The sequence below is a fragment of the Capsicum annuum genome, chromosome 3, assembly GCF_002878395.1.
Source record: "Capsicum annuum cultivar UCD-10X-F1 chromosome 3, UCD10Xv1.1, whole genome shotgun sequence".
Classification (NCBI taxonomy): Eukaryota; Viridiplantae; Streptophyta; class Magnoliopsida; order Solanales; family Solanaceae; genus Capsicum; species Capsicum annuum.
Window position 1 is genome coordinate 268,677,993 of NC_061113.1, and position 23,763 is coordinate 268,701,755.

The 23,763-nt window shown below is 35.6% G+C and overlaps 4 protein-coding genes across 10 annotated transcripts; 2 read left to right on the forward strand and 2 right to left on the reverse strand.

The window, feature by feature from the left end:
* The first annotated feature begins 902 nt into the window (after nucleotides 1–902).
* Nucleotides 903–6,507, forward strand: LOC107861707 (protein phosphatase 2C 16-like). 7 transcript variants are annotated; one of them, XM_016707035.2, is made up of 5 exons: nucleotides 903–1,345; nucleotides 2,383–3,361; nucleotides 3,657–4,016; nucleotides 4,159–4,264; nucleotides 5,921–6,507. In XM_016707035.2, exons 2-5 carry the CDS (start codon nucleotides 2,525–2,527, stop codon nucleotides 6,253–6,255), a joined length of 1,638 nt encoding a protein of 545 aa, XP_016562521.1. In that variant the 5' UTR covers nucleotides 903–1,345; nucleotides 2,383–2,524; the 3' UTR covers nucleotides 6,256–6,507.
* Nucleotides 6,508–9,680: 3,173 nt separating this feature from the next.
* Nucleotides 9,681–12,419, forward strand: LOC107861705 (formin-like protein 20). Its single transcript, XM_016707033.2, has one exon. The coding sequence runs from the start codon at nucleotides 10,257–10,259 to the stop codon at nucleotides 11,952–11,954; it is 1,698 nt and encodes a 565-aa protein (XP_016562519.2). The 5' UTR covers nucleotides 9,681–10,256; the 3' UTR covers nucleotides 11,955–12,419.
* Nucleotides 12,420–14,332: 1,913 nt separating this feature from the next.
* Nucleotides 14,333–16,737, reverse strand: LOC107865794 (putative lipid-transfer protein DIR1). Its single transcript, XM_016711981.2, has 2 exons — nucleotides 16,593–16,737; nucleotides 14,333–14,836 (listed from the first exon to the last, which is right to left on the reverse strand). Exons 1-2 carry the CDS (start codon nucleotides 16,595–16,597, stop codon nucleotides 14,476–14,478), a joined length of 366 nt encoding a protein of 121 aa, XP_016567467.1. The 5' UTR covers nucleotides 16,598–16,737; the 3' UTR covers nucleotides 14,333–14,475.
* A 2,745-nt stretch (nucleotides 16,738–19,482) lies between these two features.
* Nucleotides 19,483–21,905, reverse strand: LOC107861704 (threonine synthase, chloroplastic). The gene is made up of 2 exons (XM_016707032.2): nucleotides 21,607–21,905; nucleotides 19,483–21,092 (listed from the first exon to the last, which is right to left on the reverse strand). The coding sequence occupies exons 1-2, from the start codon at nucleotides 21,837–21,839 to the stop codon at nucleotides 19,757–19,759; spliced, it is 1,569 nt and encodes a 522-aa protein (XP_016562518.1). The 5' UTR covers nucleotides 21,840–21,905; the 3' UTR covers nucleotides 19,483–19,756.
* Nucleotides 21,906–23,763: the final 1,858 nt, after the last annotated feature.

Sequence of the window (23,763 nt, forward strand, 5' to 3'; positions counted from 1 at the left end):
TTCTACGTAAATTATGAGAATTTATTTGTATTTTTGTTTTTTATATCCAGCTTAGCTTGAAGTATAATTAATAAAATTTCAAACTAACATATATGGAAAAATATATTAGTATGGGATAAAATAAATTAAAAAGGTGGGTTGGGAGGTGGACCAATGGGAGTTCGACACATAAAAGCATTACCTTAATGCCATTAATGATTTTTTGGAATACTGATATCTCCATCATATTGAGAACCTTGTGTGATCGTCTGGTCTACAGTATAAAAAAATTAATCCAAGTGAATTCTACTTCTATTAATGTAATGCATGACGAAGTGCACAAAGCTGGGCTTAGAACATATATATAATGTTGGCATGAATTTTGAAAAAAAAAAAAAAAGTTTTTGTTTTTAATAGATGCATTATAAATTTGGAGCATATTTAAAAAGAAATGGACGAAGCATATATAAAGGAATATAGGTAGTTGTTGGCATAAATTTGCACAAAATAAAAAGTAAAAAGCAATAACCTTCTTTGAAATTTACCAAAAAATCAATAAAGTTTAATCGAAGATTTCCACTTAAAATACTGAATATAAAGGAATCATTTTTATTGTGAAGCGCTTTACTACCAGACAAAATCAATAAGGATTATCAAAAAAAAATATTTTCATTCTTAATTAAGGATCTCGACTTTGAATCGAAGTCATTTTGTTAGAAAACGTTTTTACCATGATGTAAGGTTTTTCAATACATATTAAATTTAGTCAGAATAATGAATGGGAAAAAAAGGGAGAGGAGTAAATGCAATGTCAAATAATAAATTTTGAAACATAGGTGAAAGCAACATATAACCCCCAAAATACCTAATTTTGAGCGTTATGGGCTCATTTAATAGTAGCGATGATAAAAAATAACTAATTTTAAAGTTAATACGATAATTCATTTAAAAACTATGATTTTGTTGGTAGGAATAACAATTTGAATCGTCCCAAAATAAGTTATTCCGAAATAATTTCACAATCAAAGGAGTACTAAAAGAAGAAATGGAAAAATGGCAAGGCAACAGACGTACATAAGTAGTAAACCCCTCTGAAAAGAAGGGAAGACAATTCTTGATAATTGAGAGCAAAAATAATGGTGACATTATTTAGGTAATGGCTGACCTGCCAAGAAAGGACACGTGTTGTTCTTGAAAATGGTCCTCTTCATGGAAAGTCCATGAAACTCCCTTTTGTTTTTTTGTATGTAATTAATTGTTTAGCACAAAAACAAACAATTCAAAGCATTTGTCTGTCTGCTTGCATTGATTGGAGTTAGATAATTGAATCTACACGTGTCCTCCTTACGACTTCTGTGCACCTAAGGTAAAATCTTTTAGCTGTATTCTCTCTCTCTCATGTGCCTCACAGGCTTACAAAGAAATAGAAAAATAAAATCTTGAAAAAAGGGGCATTAGAGAAAGAGTTTGCAAGGTGTTTTGGTTAAAGGGTTCTTGTTGGTAAGCTTAATTTAGTAGTGCTTTTTAGTTGATTTTTTTGTAAATTGGATAGTTTTTTTTATGTTCTTGGATGATTTGTTGCTTAAAGATTGAATTTTTATTGTTGGGGTTGGAGGAAGGAGGAGAATATATTTAGTAAATGACTTATATTTCAAGAGGTGGACATGAGTTACCTCAGATCCATGAAACCCAAGTTACATGTGTCAAAAAGGTTGAATCTTTATAGGGTTTTCTTGTGATTCTTGATTAGTTGTCTGTTTTTGGTTTGCCTCCTAGGTTGGTTGTTTTCCATGATTCATATGGATAAGGCTTTGACTTTGTCGTTTTCCTCATGTTCTTGTGTATTTAAGCGTTGGTGGTGGTGTAGCTAGGATTTGCTCTTCTTAGTCTTGTTTCTTTTCTGTAAGGTAATTCCATGATATTCTAGTTTGGATCTGTTTATAGCAGCAGATCTCATTTACTCCCTTGTTTGTTTCACTCATCTGGAGCTAGTTCCACCTTATGTTTTTTATGTTGGTGGTGTACCCTTTACTTCTTGTAGTGAACTGTTGACTGAGATCTTCTTGCCTCAACAGCAACAACAACATACGCACTATAATACCACAAGTTGGGTCTAGGGAGTGTAGAGTGTGCTCAGACCTTACCCCCACGTCGTAGAGATAGAGAAGCTGAGATCTTCTTGCCTCGTTCAACTTTTATCCATCCTCTTTTTTGTGGATTCCTACCTCATTCTTCTTGTGCCTGCGGTGTAGCTTTCTTTTCCCTATATTTGTGGATCCTACCTCATTCTCCTTGTGCTTTAAATATAGCTGTCTTTCCCCAATTTTTGTGGATTCGTACCTCATTTCATTGTGGATTCAGTTTAGCTATTTTACCGCGCTTGTGAATTTTCCTTTAAAGCAGTCCTACTCTGTGAAACATAAAGCTTGGAGCAACTCGTTGCTGGTACCACAGAAGGTGCTGCACAGACTAATGCGGTTGACTCACTAGTTGGGAGAGAGATTCACTACTTAGCTTTTGATATTGTTTTCACTAGAAAGAATTAATGGACGAGATTTCTCCAGCTGTTGCTGTTACACTCAGCTTAAGCAACTCTATCTGTGATAACCCTGCACTTTCGAACCATGTAGAAATCACAAGGCTCAAATTAGTGACTGACACAGCTAGCTTACTTTCAGATCCCGCATCTTTGTTGCATGCTGAGTCAAATACTGGTTGGGATGGAAATAGCAACGGTATGAAAGTTGAGGTTGGTAGAGTTCCCTTGTTGATGCTAGGAGAAAGCTCTGGAAAATGTAGTCTGCCGCAGACTGTATTGGGAGCTGAAAATGGCCTGATTGTTAGCGATAGTATCATTCAGGAAAATGATGAAGACGAGGTTTTATCTGTTGGAGAGGATCCATGTGGAATTAACGGTGAGGAGTTGTTGCCACTGGGCGCTAGCTTGCAGTTAAGCTTGCCAATTGCTGTTGAAATTGAGGGTATTGACAATGGTCAAATAGTTGCCAAAGTCATAAGTTTGGAAGAACGGAGTTTTGAGAGAAATGTCAGTAATACCGTAGCTGCTCTCCCAGACGATGAAATTACTAGTGGCCCTACGCTAAAGGCATCTGTAGTGGCCCTTCCATTGCCCAGTGAGAAGGAGCCCGTCAAAGAGAGTGTCAAGAGTGTCTTTGAATTGGAATGTGTTCCACTCTGGGGTTCTGTATCTATCTGTGGAAAGAGACCGGAAATGGAGGATGCTCTTATGGCTGTTCCTAATTTTATGAAAATTCCTATCAAGATGTTTATTGGTGATCGTGTGATTGATGGACTAAGTCAAAGTTTGAGTCACCTGACGTCTCATTTTTACGGAGTATATGATGGCCATGGAGGATCACAGGTATAATGATTCTTGTATGTTTTTCTCTTGATTAATCAGCCATTTAAGTATATCGATTTCGCATAGATTATTTAATCCGGAGGTTGCTATTACCTCGTATGCACTTCACCAGCCATTTCTTCATCCCATAATTTCAGCTGTATATTATTTTAGACTTCCAGTAAATCTATAAATGTAACCTACTCCTCAAGTTTAACCTCCTGGATGTTTGTTCTAACATCAGTTTGAATCCTCATCAATGTCAACCGAATGACAACTAAAGCTTGTCATAACTGACGGCTGTTTCGTCATGCAGGTTGCGGATTATTGCCGTAAACGTGTTCATCTGGCATTAATTGAGGAGTTAAAACGTCCGAAACATGATTTGGTGGACGGAAGTGCTAGGGATACCCGTCAGGTGCAGTGGGAGGAGGTCTTTACTAATTGCTTTCTCAGGGTTGACGATGAAGTTGGGGGAAAGGTGAACATGGATCTCTGTGATGACAACATAAATACCTCTAGCTGCACCTCTGAACCTATTGCCCCAGAGACTGTTGGGTCCACTGCGGTTGTAGCGGTCATTTGTTCATCTCATATTATAGTTGCTAATTGTGGGGATTCAAGAGCAGTCCTTTACCGTGGCAAAGAAGCAGTGGCTCTGTCAATTGATCATAAAGTAAAACACACTTTAGCATCAACCTCCTGTCTCTCTTATTGTTCTTCTTTCTTTTTTTCACATACATGTGTCTAATTTTGGCAGGAAAGATTGCGGTTGATGCATTACCATCTCACTCTTTTACCTTGTATTCTCTTACCAGCCAAGCAGAGAAGATGAGTATGCCAGAATTGAAGCATCTGGTGGCAAGGTCATTCAATGGAATGGACATCGTGTATTTGGCGTGCTTGCAATGTCAAGATCTATTGGTTGGTGTACTAAAACCTTTTCAGCTTGCATCTGTTGGTTTTTTTCTTTGCTTTCATGATTTATTATTGGTGTGCTGTGCAATGGATTTGCTGATACCGGTTCTCTTTGGTAAAATGTTACTTTAGTTAATAGAAAATTCACAGTTTTATTATCCAAAAAAAGAGAACCTGCGGCGATCTTTAGGGAATGTACATCTGATGATGTGTGGCTAATACTGATGTTAAGCTATTATTTCTCAACACAGAAGACAACTGCTAGTATAGATGATGGTATTCTGCAGTCTCATGTGTCTATGTTCAATAATTCCCAGGGATATTGACTAATACTTTCATGTTAGTCTCGTCTTGTGAAGATTTTTATGCCCATAGAGATGTGGAGAAATTCAAGTGTAGGAGAACTTGTATTTTTATATATTGGATTAAGACAACTTTGTAAGAGTATTGAATTGAGATGTGATCTAGATTAGAGAAATGAATGGCGAGAATTCGCACAAACAAGCCCAACTTGGTTTGAGATTGAGGCATAGTTCTGGTGGTTGTTTTCCCTCCAAATTATGACTTGTAGCGAGCTGGATCCCATGACGGTCATTGGGAACAACTCACTGGAACGTCTAATAATATAAATAGGCATTTCTTCGATTACCAACAGTTCAGTACTCTGCACGGTCAATAAAATCTAGGAATGTCAAGCAGAGGTATCCTTCTACATCCTCTCTTTAGTCTCGCAAGTATATCTAGTCTGACTTTTTGGTCATCATCAGCAAATTTGAAGAGATTACTGTATGTGTGGGGGCTCAATGTTACATGGCCAACATTTAATAGATTCTCAAGGGGCAGCCTCAAGGTTTTGCATTTTCTTCATCAGGTCTTATTCAGGGATATCCCTCCGTATTTTAATCTTCATCTTTCCTTTATATTACATTGTTGTAGAGTTTAATGGAGATGAGGATTGAGTAATTGTTCGAATTGTAAAAGCAGAATAGTTAGTTGGTGACGTCAAATCAAGTATGAAATACTCCCTCCGTCGTGACACCGTTTGACTTGGCACAAAGTTTAAGAAAGAAAGTCTTTTTGAATTTTGTGGTCTAATGTACTGCTTGATCATATTATCATTTGTGTGGCTATAAATTATTTTATTAAGGGTAATAGGGGAACTTTGAAGTTAAGTTGTTTCAATTACGGAATGGTGACATTCTTTATGGGACTATCTAAAAAGAAAAGTGTGCTATATAAATCGGGACAAAGGGAGTAACATATAACAAGTAGAAGCATATGATTAGTTTGATTCCTTGGTTGGAGGGGAAATAATTTCCATTTAAATAAAGGTAAACTTTTTTCCCAAAAGAACAGTAGAGGATCCTGCTCAGAAAAATTTTTATGATGGAGACAGTAAACATATATGTCTTAGGATGCCATGCAATCCATTTGTTTTTCCCGTGAGCTTCCGATACACCTTGAGTTGTGCTTTCTCTCAGCTCTTATTTATCGTCTGTCTTAAGTGCCTTTGCCTCCGTTTCTTTGTTAATTTATCTGTTTTCTTTGCATCTGCTATTGTCCGTGTATTGTTATGGTGTCGATTTCCCAATGGAATTTAGATTAAAACTACATACTTCACTGTTCTTTCTATTGTTTATTTGTGTATCCCATTATCCACAGGTGACAGATATTTGAAACCATGGATTATACCTGAACCAGAAGTTATGTTTGTACCACGTGCTAGAGAAGATGAATGCCTAGTTTTGGCGAGTGACGGGTTGTGGGATGTGATGACAAATGAGGAAGTCTGTGAAGTGGCTAGGCGAAGAATTCTGCTGTGGCACAAAAAGAATGGGAGTAACCCTCTGCCGGAAAGGGGCCAGGGAGTGGATCCTGCTGCACAAGCAGCAGCGGAGTATCTTTCATCGATGGCTCTTCAAAAAGGCAGCAAAGACAATATTTCAGTGATTGTGGTGGACCTTAAAACTCACAGGAAGTTCAAGATCAAAAGTTAGAAGAAGAAGATGACATTGTGGTTTATTTTAGATCGACGGTTATAATCTCACTATTACATAACTCGGTCCATTTCATTTTTCCTATGGGCTTAAGGTGTGTATGAGAATAGTATTTTAGCATGTATTATAGAAAAAAAAAAAAAAAAAACAGTTTAACAAATGACGTTTATCCAACTTTTTTGGTGTTGTTGCGCCAGAAAATGGCTATGTAAATTGAACATGTTGTAGCAATATCAGAGATGCAATTTCTTAGTTCTGTTGTAGTCTCTCGATCTCATGTTAGTCCTCACATATATAACCCTATTGTTCGAAGTGCCATTCGATTCATTAAGGGGCAAAACGGCGCTCTCAATCAACACCATTTTCGAACCTAAGTGTGAGAAAGAGAGAGAACCTAGCGCGCTAAATTAAACTTGACACATACCTTACTACACGAGTGAAAATGATCGAACGATTGATTATACGAACTGTGTGTGATTGATAAAAATATTAGTCAATGCAGTAATGCTGAAAAGCCACAGGGGAACAAGATCAAATCATCACTTGTATGACTATACAACAAAAATAAAAAAGGCTACCTGACACCACTGTTTTCGATGGACATTAACATCCACGTATTTCCACTTGTTACACATTTCTAGCTATATATATATATATATATATATATATCCCTTCTATTTCATGTTCTTTCTATACACATACAAAAATTGAAACAAACTGATCAGAAAGAAACAGCAATGGAAAAATTGTGGCATTGGCTTTGGTTGCCATTGAATAAAGCAGTGCTAGTATAGAGGTGTCGACTGAAGGATTAAGGTCGTGCGAACTATCAATGACACTTTATTATGAAAATATATAATATATCAAATAAAAAAAAATTAAAAACATTTTAATAAAGCTTTTCTTGTTTATAATTTGTCACTTCAAATACTTTTTTGTTTTAATTTATTTTTCTTACTTTTTTTTTTTTTGGTTCTTTTGAAAGGAAGATGTTTTTTTTCTATATCAACTCTTCATATGACACGTATATATAGGACTCAGTAATACCATAAGATTAAAAAATAATTTTATACTTTTTATATATCTTTGAATTAAAATAATAAAGTTTAAGCTTTTTTAAAAAAAAATTCGTATCAAATTAAAAGTAAATAAATAAATTGAAACTGATAGAATAATCATTTTATTAGCTGTTCAAAATTGACTCGTAAAACTCAATCAACTAAACTTCATATATAAAGGTTATAATATAAAGTTTTTCTAGACTTGTGGACCGTAGTGTACAGAAAAAGTAAAAAAAGGGGACCCGTGGAGTCCTTTTTCTTAATTAGTACCCCTCCGTTTCAGAATAAGTGAATTATTTGGATATTTATTGGTGTTTTAAAATAAGTGAATCATTGAATTTTTTTTCAAATTTGCCCTTATGATTTGACAATCAATTAACTTTTGAAAAGGTATTACAAGGTCAACTTTTTTTTTGGAAGGTAAAAATAGAAAATTTATGTCTTTAATATTTTTTTCTTAATACGTGTGTCAAAACTCAACAATTCATTTATTATGAAATAGAGGGGGAAGTATAATTGATCAAGTACGTGGGCCATAAATTTAATTTTTTATTTTCCATTAACAAAATAGGAAAAATATAACTTAAATAAGCTTTTTCTTTAGAAAATAAAATATATTAGTAGTACTATTAGGGGAGGTAAGAGGACTTAAATAAAAGCTTTTAATCAGTAAGTATCACTCCCCTCTGTCCTAATACTTTTATCAAAATCAATCCACTCAATATTTTAAAACTAAAATTTAAATATTTAAAATTTATACAATAATACTATAAATTTCAATTATTTTCATTTTATTATTAATAAAAATATTTATGAAAATTGTTTTAATTTGAATCTCGAAAAAGATATGTTGTGAATTTGGAGTATTGGTAAGAGGGAATAACACATTGCAAACAGTGGGCTGTTGACATAGTCAAACTTGAATAGTATAACTTCTTTTGGAAGTTTCCAAAGCCTTGTTTAGGCATAATTTACAAGTCAAGATGCCCAATGTTTATGATGCTATGTAGTTAAAGTATAGTATTGGTCGACCAATTAATTTGACTTGTAAGGTACAAAAATTATTAGGATATAATTGGGTTAGGATTGTATTTATGAGTGCTATATAGATGATTTAACACGATTAATGGAAGTGATTTGACACACGATGAGCTCATTTAAGAATTCTAATCAGAGAAATACTACTAGTAGCAAAAAGTTATACAATGTGAATTTAAGTTAATCGAGACAATGAAAAAAGAAAATTATTTTAATTACAACAACATATTGTATTCCAATAAAATGGGGGTCTAGGAAGGGTTCACACCACTACTCGGATGAGGTAGAAAGGAAAACTATTTTAATTAGTATTTGAGTTTCAACTGATTTAGGAAAATAGTGATTTTGGAAAATGTCTTTCAAGTGAAATTATGATTTTACTCGCAAAATCTTTAACTTTTTACAATTTTGTCTGAATTTTATTGATGCATTAAAAAAAAAAATTATTAAATCAAGAATTGATTATAGAGATGCTTTGAACATACACAGAAATGATTGTGTAGTTGATGGAGACGTGGTATGTCAATATCACCACGATATCTACGTTGTTCTTTTTTTCTTCTTTCTTTACTTGAATTACGGCATATCTGAGCTGTTGAATGCTTTTGCCTCAAGGTTTCAAGTCTCAACAAACTCTTCCAATAATGAAATGATACGGCGAAATGGTAAACTGTTATTCCACCTTTAATTAGTCATTTCGGGTTTGAATTCTGAAAATAATGCTCCATTAAGTAGGAAATGTCAAATTACCACTAGTGGATCTTCTACATACTGCGTGAATTCAAATTAGTCGGGTTAGACTTTAGAGAATTCGACACGCTCCTACTTTCAATTCATAGTTGATGTCTTACGCATCGCCATGGTTTTGACTTTCCGTGGTGCTAGCTAGAGCTAGACTGCTAGTTAATTGTTTTATATGAAGGATTTCAGGGCTTGAAAATGACTTCAATATCTGTAATTCTGGATCCAATTAGACTATGAACAAGGGGGCTACTAACCTACAATAGAGGCTATATTCGTCAGTCCAAACTCTACATATACATACACTTAAAAAATTACATTACGTAGAACTTATAATTATAAAATTTTGAGCTTAATAAATCAAAAGAATTAGGATAAAAATGCGAATTCAAACTCGTAAAATTTAAATTTTGAATCCGACTCTATTGTGCAGCGACGTCAATGCCGTGCAGTTGTTGTTTTTGTTCCTTTTTCCCTAGTTGCCTTTGAGCAATTTGTATGCTGGCCGTAACAAACGTCAAAATTTGTCCTTAAACGTTATCAAAGTTCAAATGATTGGTTCAAAGATACTTTTTATTACAATGTACGCGGTATTGGTAGTATTTCATTATAGGCTGTCATTCTTAAAAATGCAGCAGCCAAGCATGTGAAAAATCCCAACTATTGCATCATACAAACTTACTAGCTTATACTTTATACTTTCTTTTTTAAAGAAAGAACATATTGATGCACCAAAGCATATTGATGCACCAAAGCTTTGCGCTTATTGTACACCATCTTACTTTGCATTTCTATAAGAAACTATTTTTCATAACTTTAACCTGTGACATTCAGGTCACATGGCAACAACTCCAAGGCTTTTCTTCGATTAGTTTCATTATTTAATAAAAAGATAATGCAAATGACATTTCAATATTCCCCACAATTGCTCCATTTCCAACCCCACAAGTAATCTTACAACTCCCAAATCCATAATCTTTATATTATTATAAATATATAGTACTCACAAAGTTCTTAATTTATCCATCCAACAAAAAGTGCCAAACCCAAAGTCTTAAAACAAGCAAATATCAATACAACCACAAAGCTAAAACAAGCAAAAGCAAAAGGCGAACCAAGTTAAAGTTATTGTCCAAAAGAGCTTCCTTTTAGCCTAAATCAATGGCAGATGATGGGGAAAACTTGACCCCATTTTGGCTACAAAACACCACCGATCTCCGCCGTACCGAGCGGCTACGCCACCGGTTATCTTCTCTCTTCTTTAACGCCCTACTCTTGCTAATAATTCTGCTTGTAGTAGTGGCTTTCATCTTAGTTGTTATAGTTCCTTCGACTCTTTCTGTATTTAAGCCAAGCAATGTAAAGAAAAGCTGGGATTCTTTTAATGTTGTGCTGGTTCTGGTTGCTGTGATCTTCGGTTTTCTCAGCAGAAACAACAATGAAGATAGAAATCGTAATGAGTACCATCAAGTTAACAGACATCTCGATGAAGTTCAGAAATCGAATCCATCAACACCGAATACTCGATGGTTTAGTGAACTTCGAAATCAAAATCCAACCACACCACGAACATGGTTCGATAATGTAGACAGGAATTCCTTTAACAACAATACTGGTGGTGGTGGCTTGAGGAGGAGTTTCAGTTCGTATCCTGATTTGTCTCAATTGTCGCCGCGGTGGATCCAGGCGGAAGATCATTGGCGATTCTATGACGATTCTCATATTGATACTCATCGATTTTCAGATCCTGCTCAGCTTAATCGCCGCCGTCGTAGTTGGAGAGAATTTGATCGTTCTCCTGAACCTGAAATCAAAACTATTTATGAAAATCGTTTAGAATCCAATAAGGTGTCGACGTTCAGTCCACCAGCTTCAATTCCGTTGCTGTCACCACCATCTCCACCAGAGGAGAAAGTGAAAAGAGCATCTCATAGTACTGTTCCGCGTAAAAAGGAGAGAACAAGCAAGAAGAGGGAAACTCATGAGCGTGAAGCAGATAAAGTTCTTATAGCACCTGCGACGCTTCCTCCACCACCACCGCCGCCACCGCCATTGCCACGATACGTGGAGCCGAGGAGCAGTAAAAGTGATCGGAAAAGAGGAGGTACAAGTGCTACAAAGGAGTTTATTAACTCTCTGTATCACAAAAAGAAGAGAAAAAACAGATCAAAAAGTGTTGACAATTTTGATGCTCTCCTTCATAAATCCCAACCTCCTCCTCTGTGTCACGAATGGCCGGCATCATCCACTCCACCACCTCCACCACCACCACCTCCTTCTCTGTTTCAAAACTTATTCACATCCAAAAAAGCCAGAAGAAAGCGAAATGCTCCTCCTCCACCACCTCCTCCTCCGCCTGCTAAGGCGATACCAGTAAGAATATCAAGACCAAATACGCAAAACAACCCGTTCATCAGAACTCCAGCACCAAAGCCAATGAAAATAAGAAGCTTCGACAGTGTCGAAGAAACCTCAAACAGCGGAGGAGAATCGCCATTGATACCAATTCCGCCACCACCTCCACCACCACCATTCTTCAGAAAACACGCATGGAAATTCGTAGTACAAGGCGACTACGTGAGAATAGACAGTACAGTCAGCTCACGTTCTGGATCACCTGAACTTGAAGATATAGATTCAGCTGATAACACCCCGACAGCGGAATACATCGGTGCCGGTGAACAGACGGCGTTTGCACCAACGCCATTGTTCTGTCCAAGCCCAGATGTTAACACAAAAGCTGAAAACTTCATAACAAAATTTAGAGCTGGATTAAAGCAAGAGAAAATCAACTCCTTCAAGAAAAATGATCTAGGCCGAAGCTTATCTAACCTAGGCCCCGGAGTAGGCCAAAGTTAGATAAAAATAACAGCCTAACGGCCTGATGCTCTAAAGCTCTCGCTATGCATGGAGGCTTTGACTATGCATGTGATTCGAGGAAGGGCGAATAAGAGTCAGATATATAAATAATCTATTTTCTTTTTCATTTTTTTTACCGCATTGATTGATTTGTTAAAGGTTTTCATTTTTACACTTTTTGACATGATTGAGATTTGAGGTTGTTTTTTCAAGTTGTTTCATACAGTTTCATCAGTGTACAGAAAAAAAAAAGATTTAGAGTTCAGCATTGGTTAATTAGAAGTTGGAAAGAATATTTGTTAAATTTTGTATTTGCGGGGTTTGTTGTTGTATTAGGTAAATTGGTCATGTAGTTGACTAGCATGAAGTTATGCAAGAAATGTGTGATTTTGAATAATCCATCTATGATGATTATGTCTTGATAAGAGGAAATAATATTCCATCTTGGATCCTACTGATTGTGGAGATTTTTTGTTAAGTGATAGCTGACTTATAATTTCAAAATAGTTATCTCAATTATTGGAGTATTTATATCAAATACATAAATTTATTGAATTTCATGTCTGATATATTTTTTTCCATAACTTGAGCGCTAATTGCCATTTCATTTGTATGGAGGAGATAGAGTTACGATAAATATTTACTCACTACGTCAAATCAAATGAGTAATATAATTAGTTGAAATTTAAAGAAAATATATATTGTTTAATCATGATTGAGACATTACAGCAGAGAGTTGAACATAATTGGTCATGTAATTGATTAGCATAAGTTACGCAGGAAATGTGTGAATTTTGAACAATTCATGATGATGTATTGGATAGCAGAAATGGGTTTCTATTGCTTGTAGAGATTTTGCCAGCGATAGTTCTCGTTTAACTAATACTAAGGTATATTGATATGGAATCCCCTTTTTAGGAAGTTTTTGTGAAATTCACATTTAGTTGGACCGCAATATGAATACTATGGACAACATGTGGAAAAAAGGAAAAAGAAAACGGATAGGTGGCTTGTATTTTCAATTAAAGGAAGGGTGCAAATTGCCAATTCATTTGGATTTTAGGTACATGGGACAAGTAGAGTTGTTGAAATGTGATGTTGACACTCGCTTGCAATTACATTTCATTCCCTTTCCATGCTGCGTTTCGATTATGTTATAAGAGCATCCAAAATAAAATACACACGTTGTATGATATGCACATATACGATACGTACATATGAATCACAAAATTGATGTAGCTTTATTTGACGTAAACACTCTGTAGAATTGCAGGTTTACATAGATCGGGTTGGTTCAATTTTTATTAAAAAAAAAAAAAAAAAAATCAATCATGTCGGTTTATTAAAATTTTAAACCAAATCAAACCAACATAAAATTGATTTTTCCGATTTTTTTTTTTTTTTATAATCTTTAATTTTTACAATTATATTGTGATCGAAAATTAGATCAAATATGTTTTCACTCATGTGCTAATGAAAAACCATAATTATGAAAAAATAAGGAGCGAAAAACTCTCTTGAAACTAAAAAGTGAGATGAAGAGTGAAAAGTTTAGGTTTTAAGTTTATGTTGATTTTTCGATCATTTAATTAGCAATTAATGGACAAATATTACAACTTAAAGGCCCAAATCTAAATATATATCTACATCTACTTTCAAATTATTGAAAATTACTAAAACTAGTTAAAAAAGTATTTAAAAGGTAGATTATAATTAATATTTTATGTATAAAAAAGTTTGTAAATATATATATATATATATATTATGTCGGTTTGATTCGGGGTTCGGTTTGACTTTTTTTTTATGTTAACACCAAATCAAATCAAGAATGATCGGATTTTTTTTTCTAACGCCAAACCAATCAAACCAAATCATAAGTCAGTTTTTTTTCTCGATTTGGTTTGGTTCGTCGATTCGATTTGACTTGACGGTTTGGTCTGTAGACGCCTAGCTCTAATCAAATTTATTGTCATATATCGGTACAATTTGACCAAATATACAAACGACATAGATATGCAACAACATTTATGAGTTACCTACTAAAGTAGTGTACAATTACCACTGGACTTGTACATCTTTACAGCTAAGTTAAGTGTTACTCCTTTCGATTCATATCAGAGAATAAGAAACTCATCTTTAAATCCTAAGAGATGCTATCACTAAATTACCCTTAATTAAATAGGTATGTATGTATGTTACTTAGCTGCTAGTGTAAGCAATTAAGCTAATGTTTAAGATGCTTTGGTGGTACTGCTTTTTCTTTTCTCTAAAAAGTATTCGACTTTTCATTTATGTGGTTCAAGGGGATTAGACACAAGAACTTTGAAATCACATTAACTAAACATCACAAAATTGAAGCCCACTCCAAGAAGAAAAGGTAGTAAAAGATGAAAGCAATAACAACGAAAACTTAACAAACAACTGAATTACAAATACAACCATAAAGAAATTAAAAAGCATAGGAGAAACAAAACCGCAAATTACACACAAACATAACGATACGAATATAAGGAGCTTTAATTTAGCAATGGGGACGAGTAGGGAGTTTGCATCTCTCAGGCAGCTGCATCGCGAGTCTAGGATCGATTCCCAGAGAAGGCAACAACGGAGAGTTTTTATACGTGCAGAGGCAGCCCATGTCTGCATGCGCCAACGCGCTACAGCACTGGGCTGTAGGCGCTGTCGGATTAGGGGGTGTGACTGATGGTTTGCACGACATTAACCCTTCGCCCGACACGTTACATATTCCTTGTGCCTGCGACACTTCTATACTAGCACTGCTTAACACTATGGCAACCAAAGCCAATGTCACAATTTTTTTGGCCAAGTAGCTATGCTCCATCTCTATTTCTTTCTTTCTTTCAATATGTGTGTGTATGAAACTGCATGAAATGAAGGATTTATATAGTTATAATTACTAGATAGGTAGGAATTAATTAGTGTGTGTATAGATGATTGAGTATGGGCCTGGATAGAGTGTAACAAATGGGAATCCGTGAAAGTTCATTGGATTTACTCTCTGGCAAAAGTGTGGGTGTCACGGACTGATACTGTTTTTTGAGCAGTCAAGTGGCCATTCTCATTATCAAATGCATTGACCATTGATACACTCTTCAACTCAATTTGTGTGATTTTTATTTTTTTTCACTTACTGTGAGTTAAACCTAATAATTCAAAGTTCGAATATTTAAAATTTAAAGCCAAAAAACATTATCAATAATCAATATAATAAGAAGACATACTACATAAACATGCACTTTAACTTGGCCTTTTGCTGACATCTATTTATGCCTTTCAATTTTGGGTGTGCACAAGTATGCACTTAAACTAGTACAAAGTTGAAACGATTAGACACACGTGTCATACATCTCACATGAATTGCCACGTTGGACGCTACATAGGACCCGTGTTCTACTTGTTCAATTTTATTCGAGTTTAAGTGTCTACTTATGCATACACATAGTTGGAGGACAACATATGCTAACTGAGGACAAATCAAAAACATGTTTATGAATTACGCCTAATAAAAATAAAATTAATTGAAGTTTACATATATAGCTTAAATTTCTAAAAACTAAGAAATATTGGCATAAATTGAGATAGAGAGAGTATGGGACTTTAGATTGATGATCTTCACCGATCACTATTTCTCAAGTAGAGTCTCTGTCAAGTTTAAGTGATTGGTCTCTTTATAGTGTATCCAACCAATTGAGTTTGGAGAAGCAAAGTTAGCCACTTTTAGATAACATCCAAAACTGCTACATAGATTTTCAAGTTTAGGCACTTCACGTGAATAAATTTGATTCGACTCTTTAACTGATATTCCTACCCCCTTGTCACGAGATAAATGAATACTAATCTCTTCGTTTCAGTTTATTTTGTTTTATTTTTCTTTTTGAAAGAGAATGTCTCAACTCTTTAGTTCTAACCATCGACATTGATAGTTAAGATGATAAGATTCAATTTATTTTTTTTCACTAATTCTACTTCTAGTCATGAATTATGTTTGTCTAACAAACAAAATTACTACTTTTGATAATAAAACCGTAGATATCTTTATGGATTCAGCTCACTTAATGATTAACGTGACCCTTTGTCATGCGTATTTTTGTAAACAGATTAACTAATGCTCTACACTTCTGCTTTAAGCTCTTTCCTTTGGTGAAGTGCAGAATTAGTTATTGTTGACTTGAAGTCCTAGTTGGCCAAAAAGCTAAAGGAGGAGCAAAAGTCTACATCATGAGTGATTAAGCATAGTAGTACTAGTTATCATGGAAGAATCTTTGGACTTTCCTAATACACAATGGCTATTTACAGTACTTTCTGCAGTGCAAAGGGGATGAGAAAAACTGCCTCTTCCTCCTGTATTCACAAATTGAGATGATTCTTTTTCCAAAAGAAATACTCAGTAACTTGTTTTTTAACAGAAGGGGCAATTGGAGACTAGACGAACAAGAAAAGATGGTAATTTGTTCATTGTGTTTTCACTCCACAATCATAGAGACATCAACAATCAATTCTCAGACATGAATTGCACGAGAAGTTAATACTGCACTATATGCAGCACCTGAATTGAATCAAATTATAGAAGTTTTTGAAGCCAAAGATAAAATTACTGCTAGAGGTCAAAGGAATTACCACATTTTCAATTGCCAAGATAATGATCTCAAACGTGACCTTAAGTTTTGTCCTTGCTATTAGGACATGAAAACTTGTCTCTCAAGTTGCAATGGGGCTTTGTGGGCTTCACCTAACATTTAATTGTGGAAAAAAGATAATACTGTTTTGGAAACCTATGAACAAAAAGAACTTTATACCAAGAGGAACTATAGGATATTCTAAGAATATCTTTGGATCATGTGCCCCTTCTCATAATTCTTATTTCTGCAGAATGAGAAGTGAACGGGACAGTGGACACCAACACAAGGCTAAATATTAGATCGGTGCCTAACAAGTTTTATAGAAAGTAATTGAACTAGAGTTGGACAGAAGAGGAACTAATGTGTGACGCTATTGTACAAAACAAGCTCCTTCCATCAAGAAAACCTGATATTATTATCACCCATAAAGGGAATGCAGTATTCACGCAGAGCGGAAACTGGAAAGGTGTGAAAAGAAAATGGAATTCCTTAGTCAACAAAGTGGGTTGAGAACCATAAAGTCTCATATTCAAATCCTAACACTGAAAAACACTAGCTGTTGAAATTTCGGTGAACAGAGTTACCTGGTACCTGGTACCTGATTAGTTGAAGCGCATGCAAGCTGCCATGGATACCACGGTTATAAGAAAAAAAAAATACAAGTGCAACTTTCTCGGAGATATCCTTAGATTAAGCAAAAGAACTTGATATCTGAAAGTTCTGCTGTCACTTTTTGGTAATGCTTTCACTAAATGATGGCAAAGCAGCAAGCAGCGAATCAAACTGTATGGACCAAAGCAACAAAATATTGATTTCGTTCAACACTTGCAGTCTCAAAGGTGATGCTTTGAAAGCAAAACAACAGAAAGTTTTTACTCCGACAACCATGCTGAATTAGAAAAAGATAGGAGGGAAAGCAAATCAAAAAGTTACAAATCATTAAGCACCCTCGACCACTCAGACACAAATGAACGGTAAATATACAGGGTCTGTAAGTGCGGAGTGAGAACTTCAGCTATTTTACTCGCACAAAAAGTGATGACGGGAATTGGATGCTTACTCTTCACCTCAGCTTATTATTCTTGTCAGCCTGCGGTTTCAGTCTGTTCTTGCACAACCCTATTCAAGTATACATTCTTCATCCAAGCTGTTGTAATTTGCAATGTTAAAAAAAAACTTGCACACGAGTTATTCAGAGGTAGTGGTTAGATCGATCTTACCAAATAGTCCACCATAATCTGAACTGAATTAGAAGGAAAGGGAAAATAGGCCTGACTCGTTCACAAAGATAAAAATAACACATGATCTGTATAGCTTTATTTCTAACTTCTAGTCAGAATTCATAAATGATAGAACGTAACAATGTGTAAAAATAGCTGACCTACTGTAAAGTACCCATGAATGTCAAATAGGATCAATTATATGACTGTTACCAAACCATGAAAGCAATTGCATTTGGAACTAAATCCTGAAGTTAATCAATATGGGTCAATGTTGTATACAATTTTTGACTTATGGAAAGCACCAGCAATACAACTGTGTATCTGTAGCAGTCCCCAAACTACCGCTTTCAAACTCAGTAAAAAGTCCTTAAAATATGGATTGTAGAGTAGATCTTTCAAGTTTGGATGCTTTTATATCCAATTTGACTCAGGTTCATTGTAATACCGATCAAGCAAGAAACAAGTTAACCTTTGTGTCCAATCACCTCAATGACGATCAATTAATTGTACTTCAATTTGCTATATGAATCTAGTATATCCATTCTGCTTATTTACGGTCCATTTCATTCCACTACTAAATAAATTGTTTTTCAAAACAAACTTCTTCTATTTTTTTTTTATTTTATTTTAAATAATGGTATAAAACCTTCTAGAACAAAAACTCTAAATCTCACTTATTCCTACCGATCAAGTCTCTAACCAGAATGAGAACACTCTTGACAAACAACCGGAACAAAAAATACTAGATGATTTCTTCGCAGCTGTGTTAGTGAGAGGTAACAGGTACAGATGGTATAGTTGAGGCACGCAAGCTAGTCCGGACACCACCTTCATTAAAGAAACTCAAACTAGTTGTATCACCTGTGTTAGATTCTTTATTTCCCATTTGTTCTAGTCTTGGCTAAATCAGCTATTGATTTCAAGAAATGTTGTTATACTAGACACGACTATAAATAAGTTATACCTCAAAAGAGATGAACAAAATATACTCTCATACTCACAAACATTCCATGTAACTACCCAACATGGCACATGTGACATAGAGCATGCACAAGCAACTAAAGTTTTGTGAATGGTAATACTAGAGTCAGTTCAAGATTGTAGTACACTAACTGTTGCCAAACCAGAGCCTTCTGGGCATGGAAAGGTATACATGTAAAGGAGATGAGAAATACTGAAGAGATAATAAACCAGCATCTAGCTTCAGTGTCCAAAGCAAATTCTCTTTAAGGTGTCAATATCCTCTTAAGGTGGCAAGTGACTTTAAGAGAAACATGATTCTCTTGTAAGAGAAAGGCCATCCTTTCATTACAAGCGCTTAGTGATGCAAATAAAGAATTTTAAAAGACAAGTTACACCATCTAAGGGTTTTATATCTCCTGCTTTACTGTTCTCTATGTAGAATAATACGTCTATCATTCCCATCAAAGATGCTAAAAACACAGAGTTGTCTCTGATTAACTACAACAACAACAACATACCCAGTGTGTTCCCACCTAGTTGGTCTGGGGTTGTCTCTGATTAACTAAGATAGTGATAATAGTCAATAACATTATAAAATTAGTTTAGTTTATGTAACAGCCCTATATTTTTTTTACTAGTGAAACGCTAATTTTGATCGATCAAACTGATTCAACTGGAAACTTGATAAATAGGGTCACATAATTCAAATGAAACAGGCTGAATTAAGGTAGCTTCCATTGTGATGCTCAAGAGCAATGCCTAAAATACACAGACTGTTACACAAAATAGAGTTCCATAAAAAGACTCGAGTTCATAGTACTCTCAAAAGAAATTTGGAGCCTTTCGCCCCCCAACTCTGCCAACAACAAAATCACCACCTGGTCATTTCTATACGGCAAATTAATGACGATAAAGAACCAAATGCTGACAAAAGAGTACATAATACAAACTTACTATGTTTAAAACTAAGAACAAATCATTGCTCGGTATTTTTGCTCAACAAATAGCTCTTCAGAACATCCATAACTGATCCAAAATCTGCTTTCACTTCCACAGGTGGGTTAGAAAACCGACATTCCATGTCGTTTATTTCCTTTGAGTGGTAATCAATCTTGGATTGAGTAAACTTCAAACCATGAGCTGTACTCACAACCACAGTCCTATCAGATGGTGCAATGACTCCACTATTTCTCAGCTTGAACAACGCAGTCAATGCCACACCAGTGTGTGGGCAAATGAACATACCAGTCGAGTCCGCCTGAGCCATAGCATCCATCAACTCCTCCTCTATTGCCTCCTCGACTATTCCATTGCAGTTCTGCAGGGCAAAAACAGCTCTGTCTATAGACACCGGGTCACCAATCTGTATAGCAGATGCAAATGTTGTGTTCGCCTTCACAGGTTTGAAGTCCTTCCAACCAGATTTGTAATGCAAGTAAAGCGGATTGGCATTGGCAGCTTGAGCACAAACAAGCCTAGGGATGCGATCCACAAGCCCCAACTCTTTGCACATCTGAAAACCTTTATAAAATGCATATATGTTGCCCAAGTTCCCACCAGGAACTATCACCCACTCCGGAACTTCCCAATCAAACTGCTGCAAAATTTCAATTGCCGCCGTCTTTTGCCCTTCCAACCTCAAACTATTCAATGAATTAGCCAAGTAAATAGGCAACTCAGCAGTGACTTCGCGAATCAACTGCATACAACCATCAAAATCAGTATCAATACTCAACACAAAAGCACCATTTGCTATTGGCTGAACCAGTTGTGCCATAGATATCTTATTTGCAGGTAGAAACACAATTGACGGAATGCCTGCAGCTGCACAGTAAGCAGACAACGCAGCAGACGTGTCTCCGGTGGAAGCACAGCCCACGCCCACAACCGGTTTATGCATTTTCCGCAACCGATTCACTTGACTCACCAAAACAGTCATCCCAAGATCCTTAAAACTACCAGTGTGACTAATCCCACAGTGTTTGACCCACAAATCAGACATGCCCAAAAACTGTTTGCCAAAACGCTCAGCCCAAAACAGATTTGAGTTTCCTTCAAATGCACTAACAATATCATCACTATCTATTTCAGGCAGAACCCATTCCTTCTTAGACCAAACACCTGACCCATAAGGCCAAGTAGTTTTACCGACGCGAGAATCAAACAGGGTTCGCCAATACTGTCCATCAAACTTCTTCAACGCATCCATATCATGCTGAACATCAAGTAATCCACCAGAGCGGCTCCGGTACACAATCTCATCTAGAGAATACCATTCATCAGAGCTAGGACCAGCATTAAAAGGCACGTACCTGCAAAACGGCTCAATAAAATTAATGGCTAAAGCAAAATCAAACTTAAGACATAACTTCTACGTAAACAAATTTAAATTGACAACATATTCCATCTATTTAATCATCACCAAAGCAGCTCAGTAAAATTAAGCAAAATCAAATAGAGAATTCAATTTTTTTAAAAAAACAAAATTGAAATGACGATATAATCAATGTATTTAATTTTTCCAAAGGCTCAATAAAATTAATGGCTAATGCAAAATCAAACTTACACATAACTTCTGCATAAACAAATTTAAATTGACAACATATTCCATCTATTTAATCTTGGCCAAAGCGGTTCAATAAAATTAGTGGTTTGAAGCAAAATCAAATGGAGACTTTCATTTAAAAAAAAAAAAAAGAAAAACTGAAATGACAATATAATCAATCTATTTAATTTTCTTGCGGGCTCAATAAAATTAGCGGTTTAAAGCAAAGTCAAATGAAGACACAATCTATTTAATCTTTTTAGGTGGCCCGCCCTGCATACCTGGCAGAGAAATTATGAGATGAGCAGTGGCGGTGAGCATCTTCCCTGATGTTCACGTCGGCAGGACGGCGGTGCTTTTGGGGGGAAATAGCGTCATTTGTGGATGCGGTGGCTTTAACCGGAATGAAGGAGTGGGAAACATTATTGGATTTAGACGTAGCTGTTGTTGATTGATGATGAAGTTGAGGACAAGGAGAAAGGAAAGAGGATCTAAGCATGAGAGAAGCTGCCATTGTTGCGTGTGACTGGTATGGTAAGAGAAGATGGCGGGCGAGGGAGCGGGGATTTGCCGTACTTAGGGGCCATATATATCTGGAAATGCTCTGCCATTAAAAGGGTCTGCGTATGATTGTGCCACGTGTCTGGGTGATTTGATCCAGCGGCTTATAAAAGACTTGCCGTTTTCCCGTTTAAATTATGTTTGGTGAATTACGTTATTGTCCCCCTTGACGTACCCACTCACCTGCCCTTTCACTCAAGTTTGCAATTGTTATAACGGAAAAGGGTTAAATTATCTTTGATATATTATATTTTGGACTACAGAAAAACTCAAATTAAAGTTAAATAGCTTACTTTTTAAAAACAAAACACATTTTAATTTAGCCCGGCCTACACAAGCAAATATAACTCTTCTTCAATTATATTGATCAAATTTTTTCAACGAGACGAGGCTAACGAATATTCATCAATGCATAGATAATGAAAATTGAATTTGCATCTGTGTAGAGACAAACAAGTATACTCTTTCCTCAGTTCATGAATCTGCAACAGAGCTCATGAAAAATGGCAGTTAGCGGTAAAATACAACACATTAGATCCACTAGATATTTATTTGCATGATTGAGTTGAGAGGTCACCTTATATGCTAATCATGACATCTCTTAATTCATTCTTATTTCGCTATATACAAATTGGATCTACACAAATTTATCCACTTTGTTCTAGAAACTAGATGCATATCGAATTTTAAAATTTGAACATAACTGATATAGGAGCAGAGTCTGTAATAGATATTTTCTCTAATTTCATGCTTCTACGTTCTCATTCCATTTTACGTTTTGTTCGTTTGTAAACAACCCACTAGCGCTGCACGTTGAAAGAGAAATATATTTGTTTGTTGAAAAAAATCGATCAACAGAACTGAGGGAGGAATATATTTATTTGTGTCTGTCTTTTTGTGGGTCGGGGGAAATGAGTCAATTTAGTTTAGAGTGTATTTTATTTTTTAAAAATGAGGCATTTAGTTTTGATTTAAGTTTTGCTATCAAATGAAGGGTATAAGTGAAAAACTTCTCAATGGCGAAGGTAAATTTTATATCAGAATATACCGAAAGATATATTTAGTCAATTTTTCATACTAGAGGATAAATTTGGCCCTTTTCCCTTGTAATAATGGTGATTTTTCAAATAATGCTTTAATTTCTCTTGCAAAAACAACAATAACATACCAAGTGTATTCCTACAAGGTGAGATCTAGAGAGGATAGAATACATGCAGTCCTTATCACCATTTTAGAAGTGCAGTAGAGAGTCTATTTTTGATAAACCCTCGACTTAAGATAAACTCAGTCCAAAACAATGTATATAAGAGCAAGAAACATTATGTAACAAAATCAACAAATAGTAACATAAATAAGGCTAGCACAAAATAATGTTATACTAACAAAAAGCTACAACTCTATTGACAAGAAACTATAAGCTATTGACATAGAAACACTCCTTCCTCTAATCTTCTACCTTAATTATCGTCCTTTACACCTTCCTATGTGGAGCGTTACTCTTTCATGGTATTTTTAAGACTGCGAGAATGTCCGAGGCGTAGAGATGGAGTACAATGATTCCGTTATATGAAAACAAGGGTGACATTCAGAGTTGCAACAACTATAGGGGTATTAAGCTGATGAGTCACTCTATAAAGATTTGGGAGGAATGATTGAGCGGAGATTAAGGAGGGCCATGTCCGTTTCGGAGAATCAGTTTAGATTTATGCCTGGTCGCTTGACGACAGAGGCAATCCACCTGGTGAGGAGATTGGTGGAGCAGTATATAGAGAAAGGAAGAGGGATTTACACATGGTGTTCATCGACCTGAAAAAGGCATATGATAAAGTCCCGAGGGAGGTCCTTTGGAGATGCTTGGAGGTGAGAAGGGTCTCAGT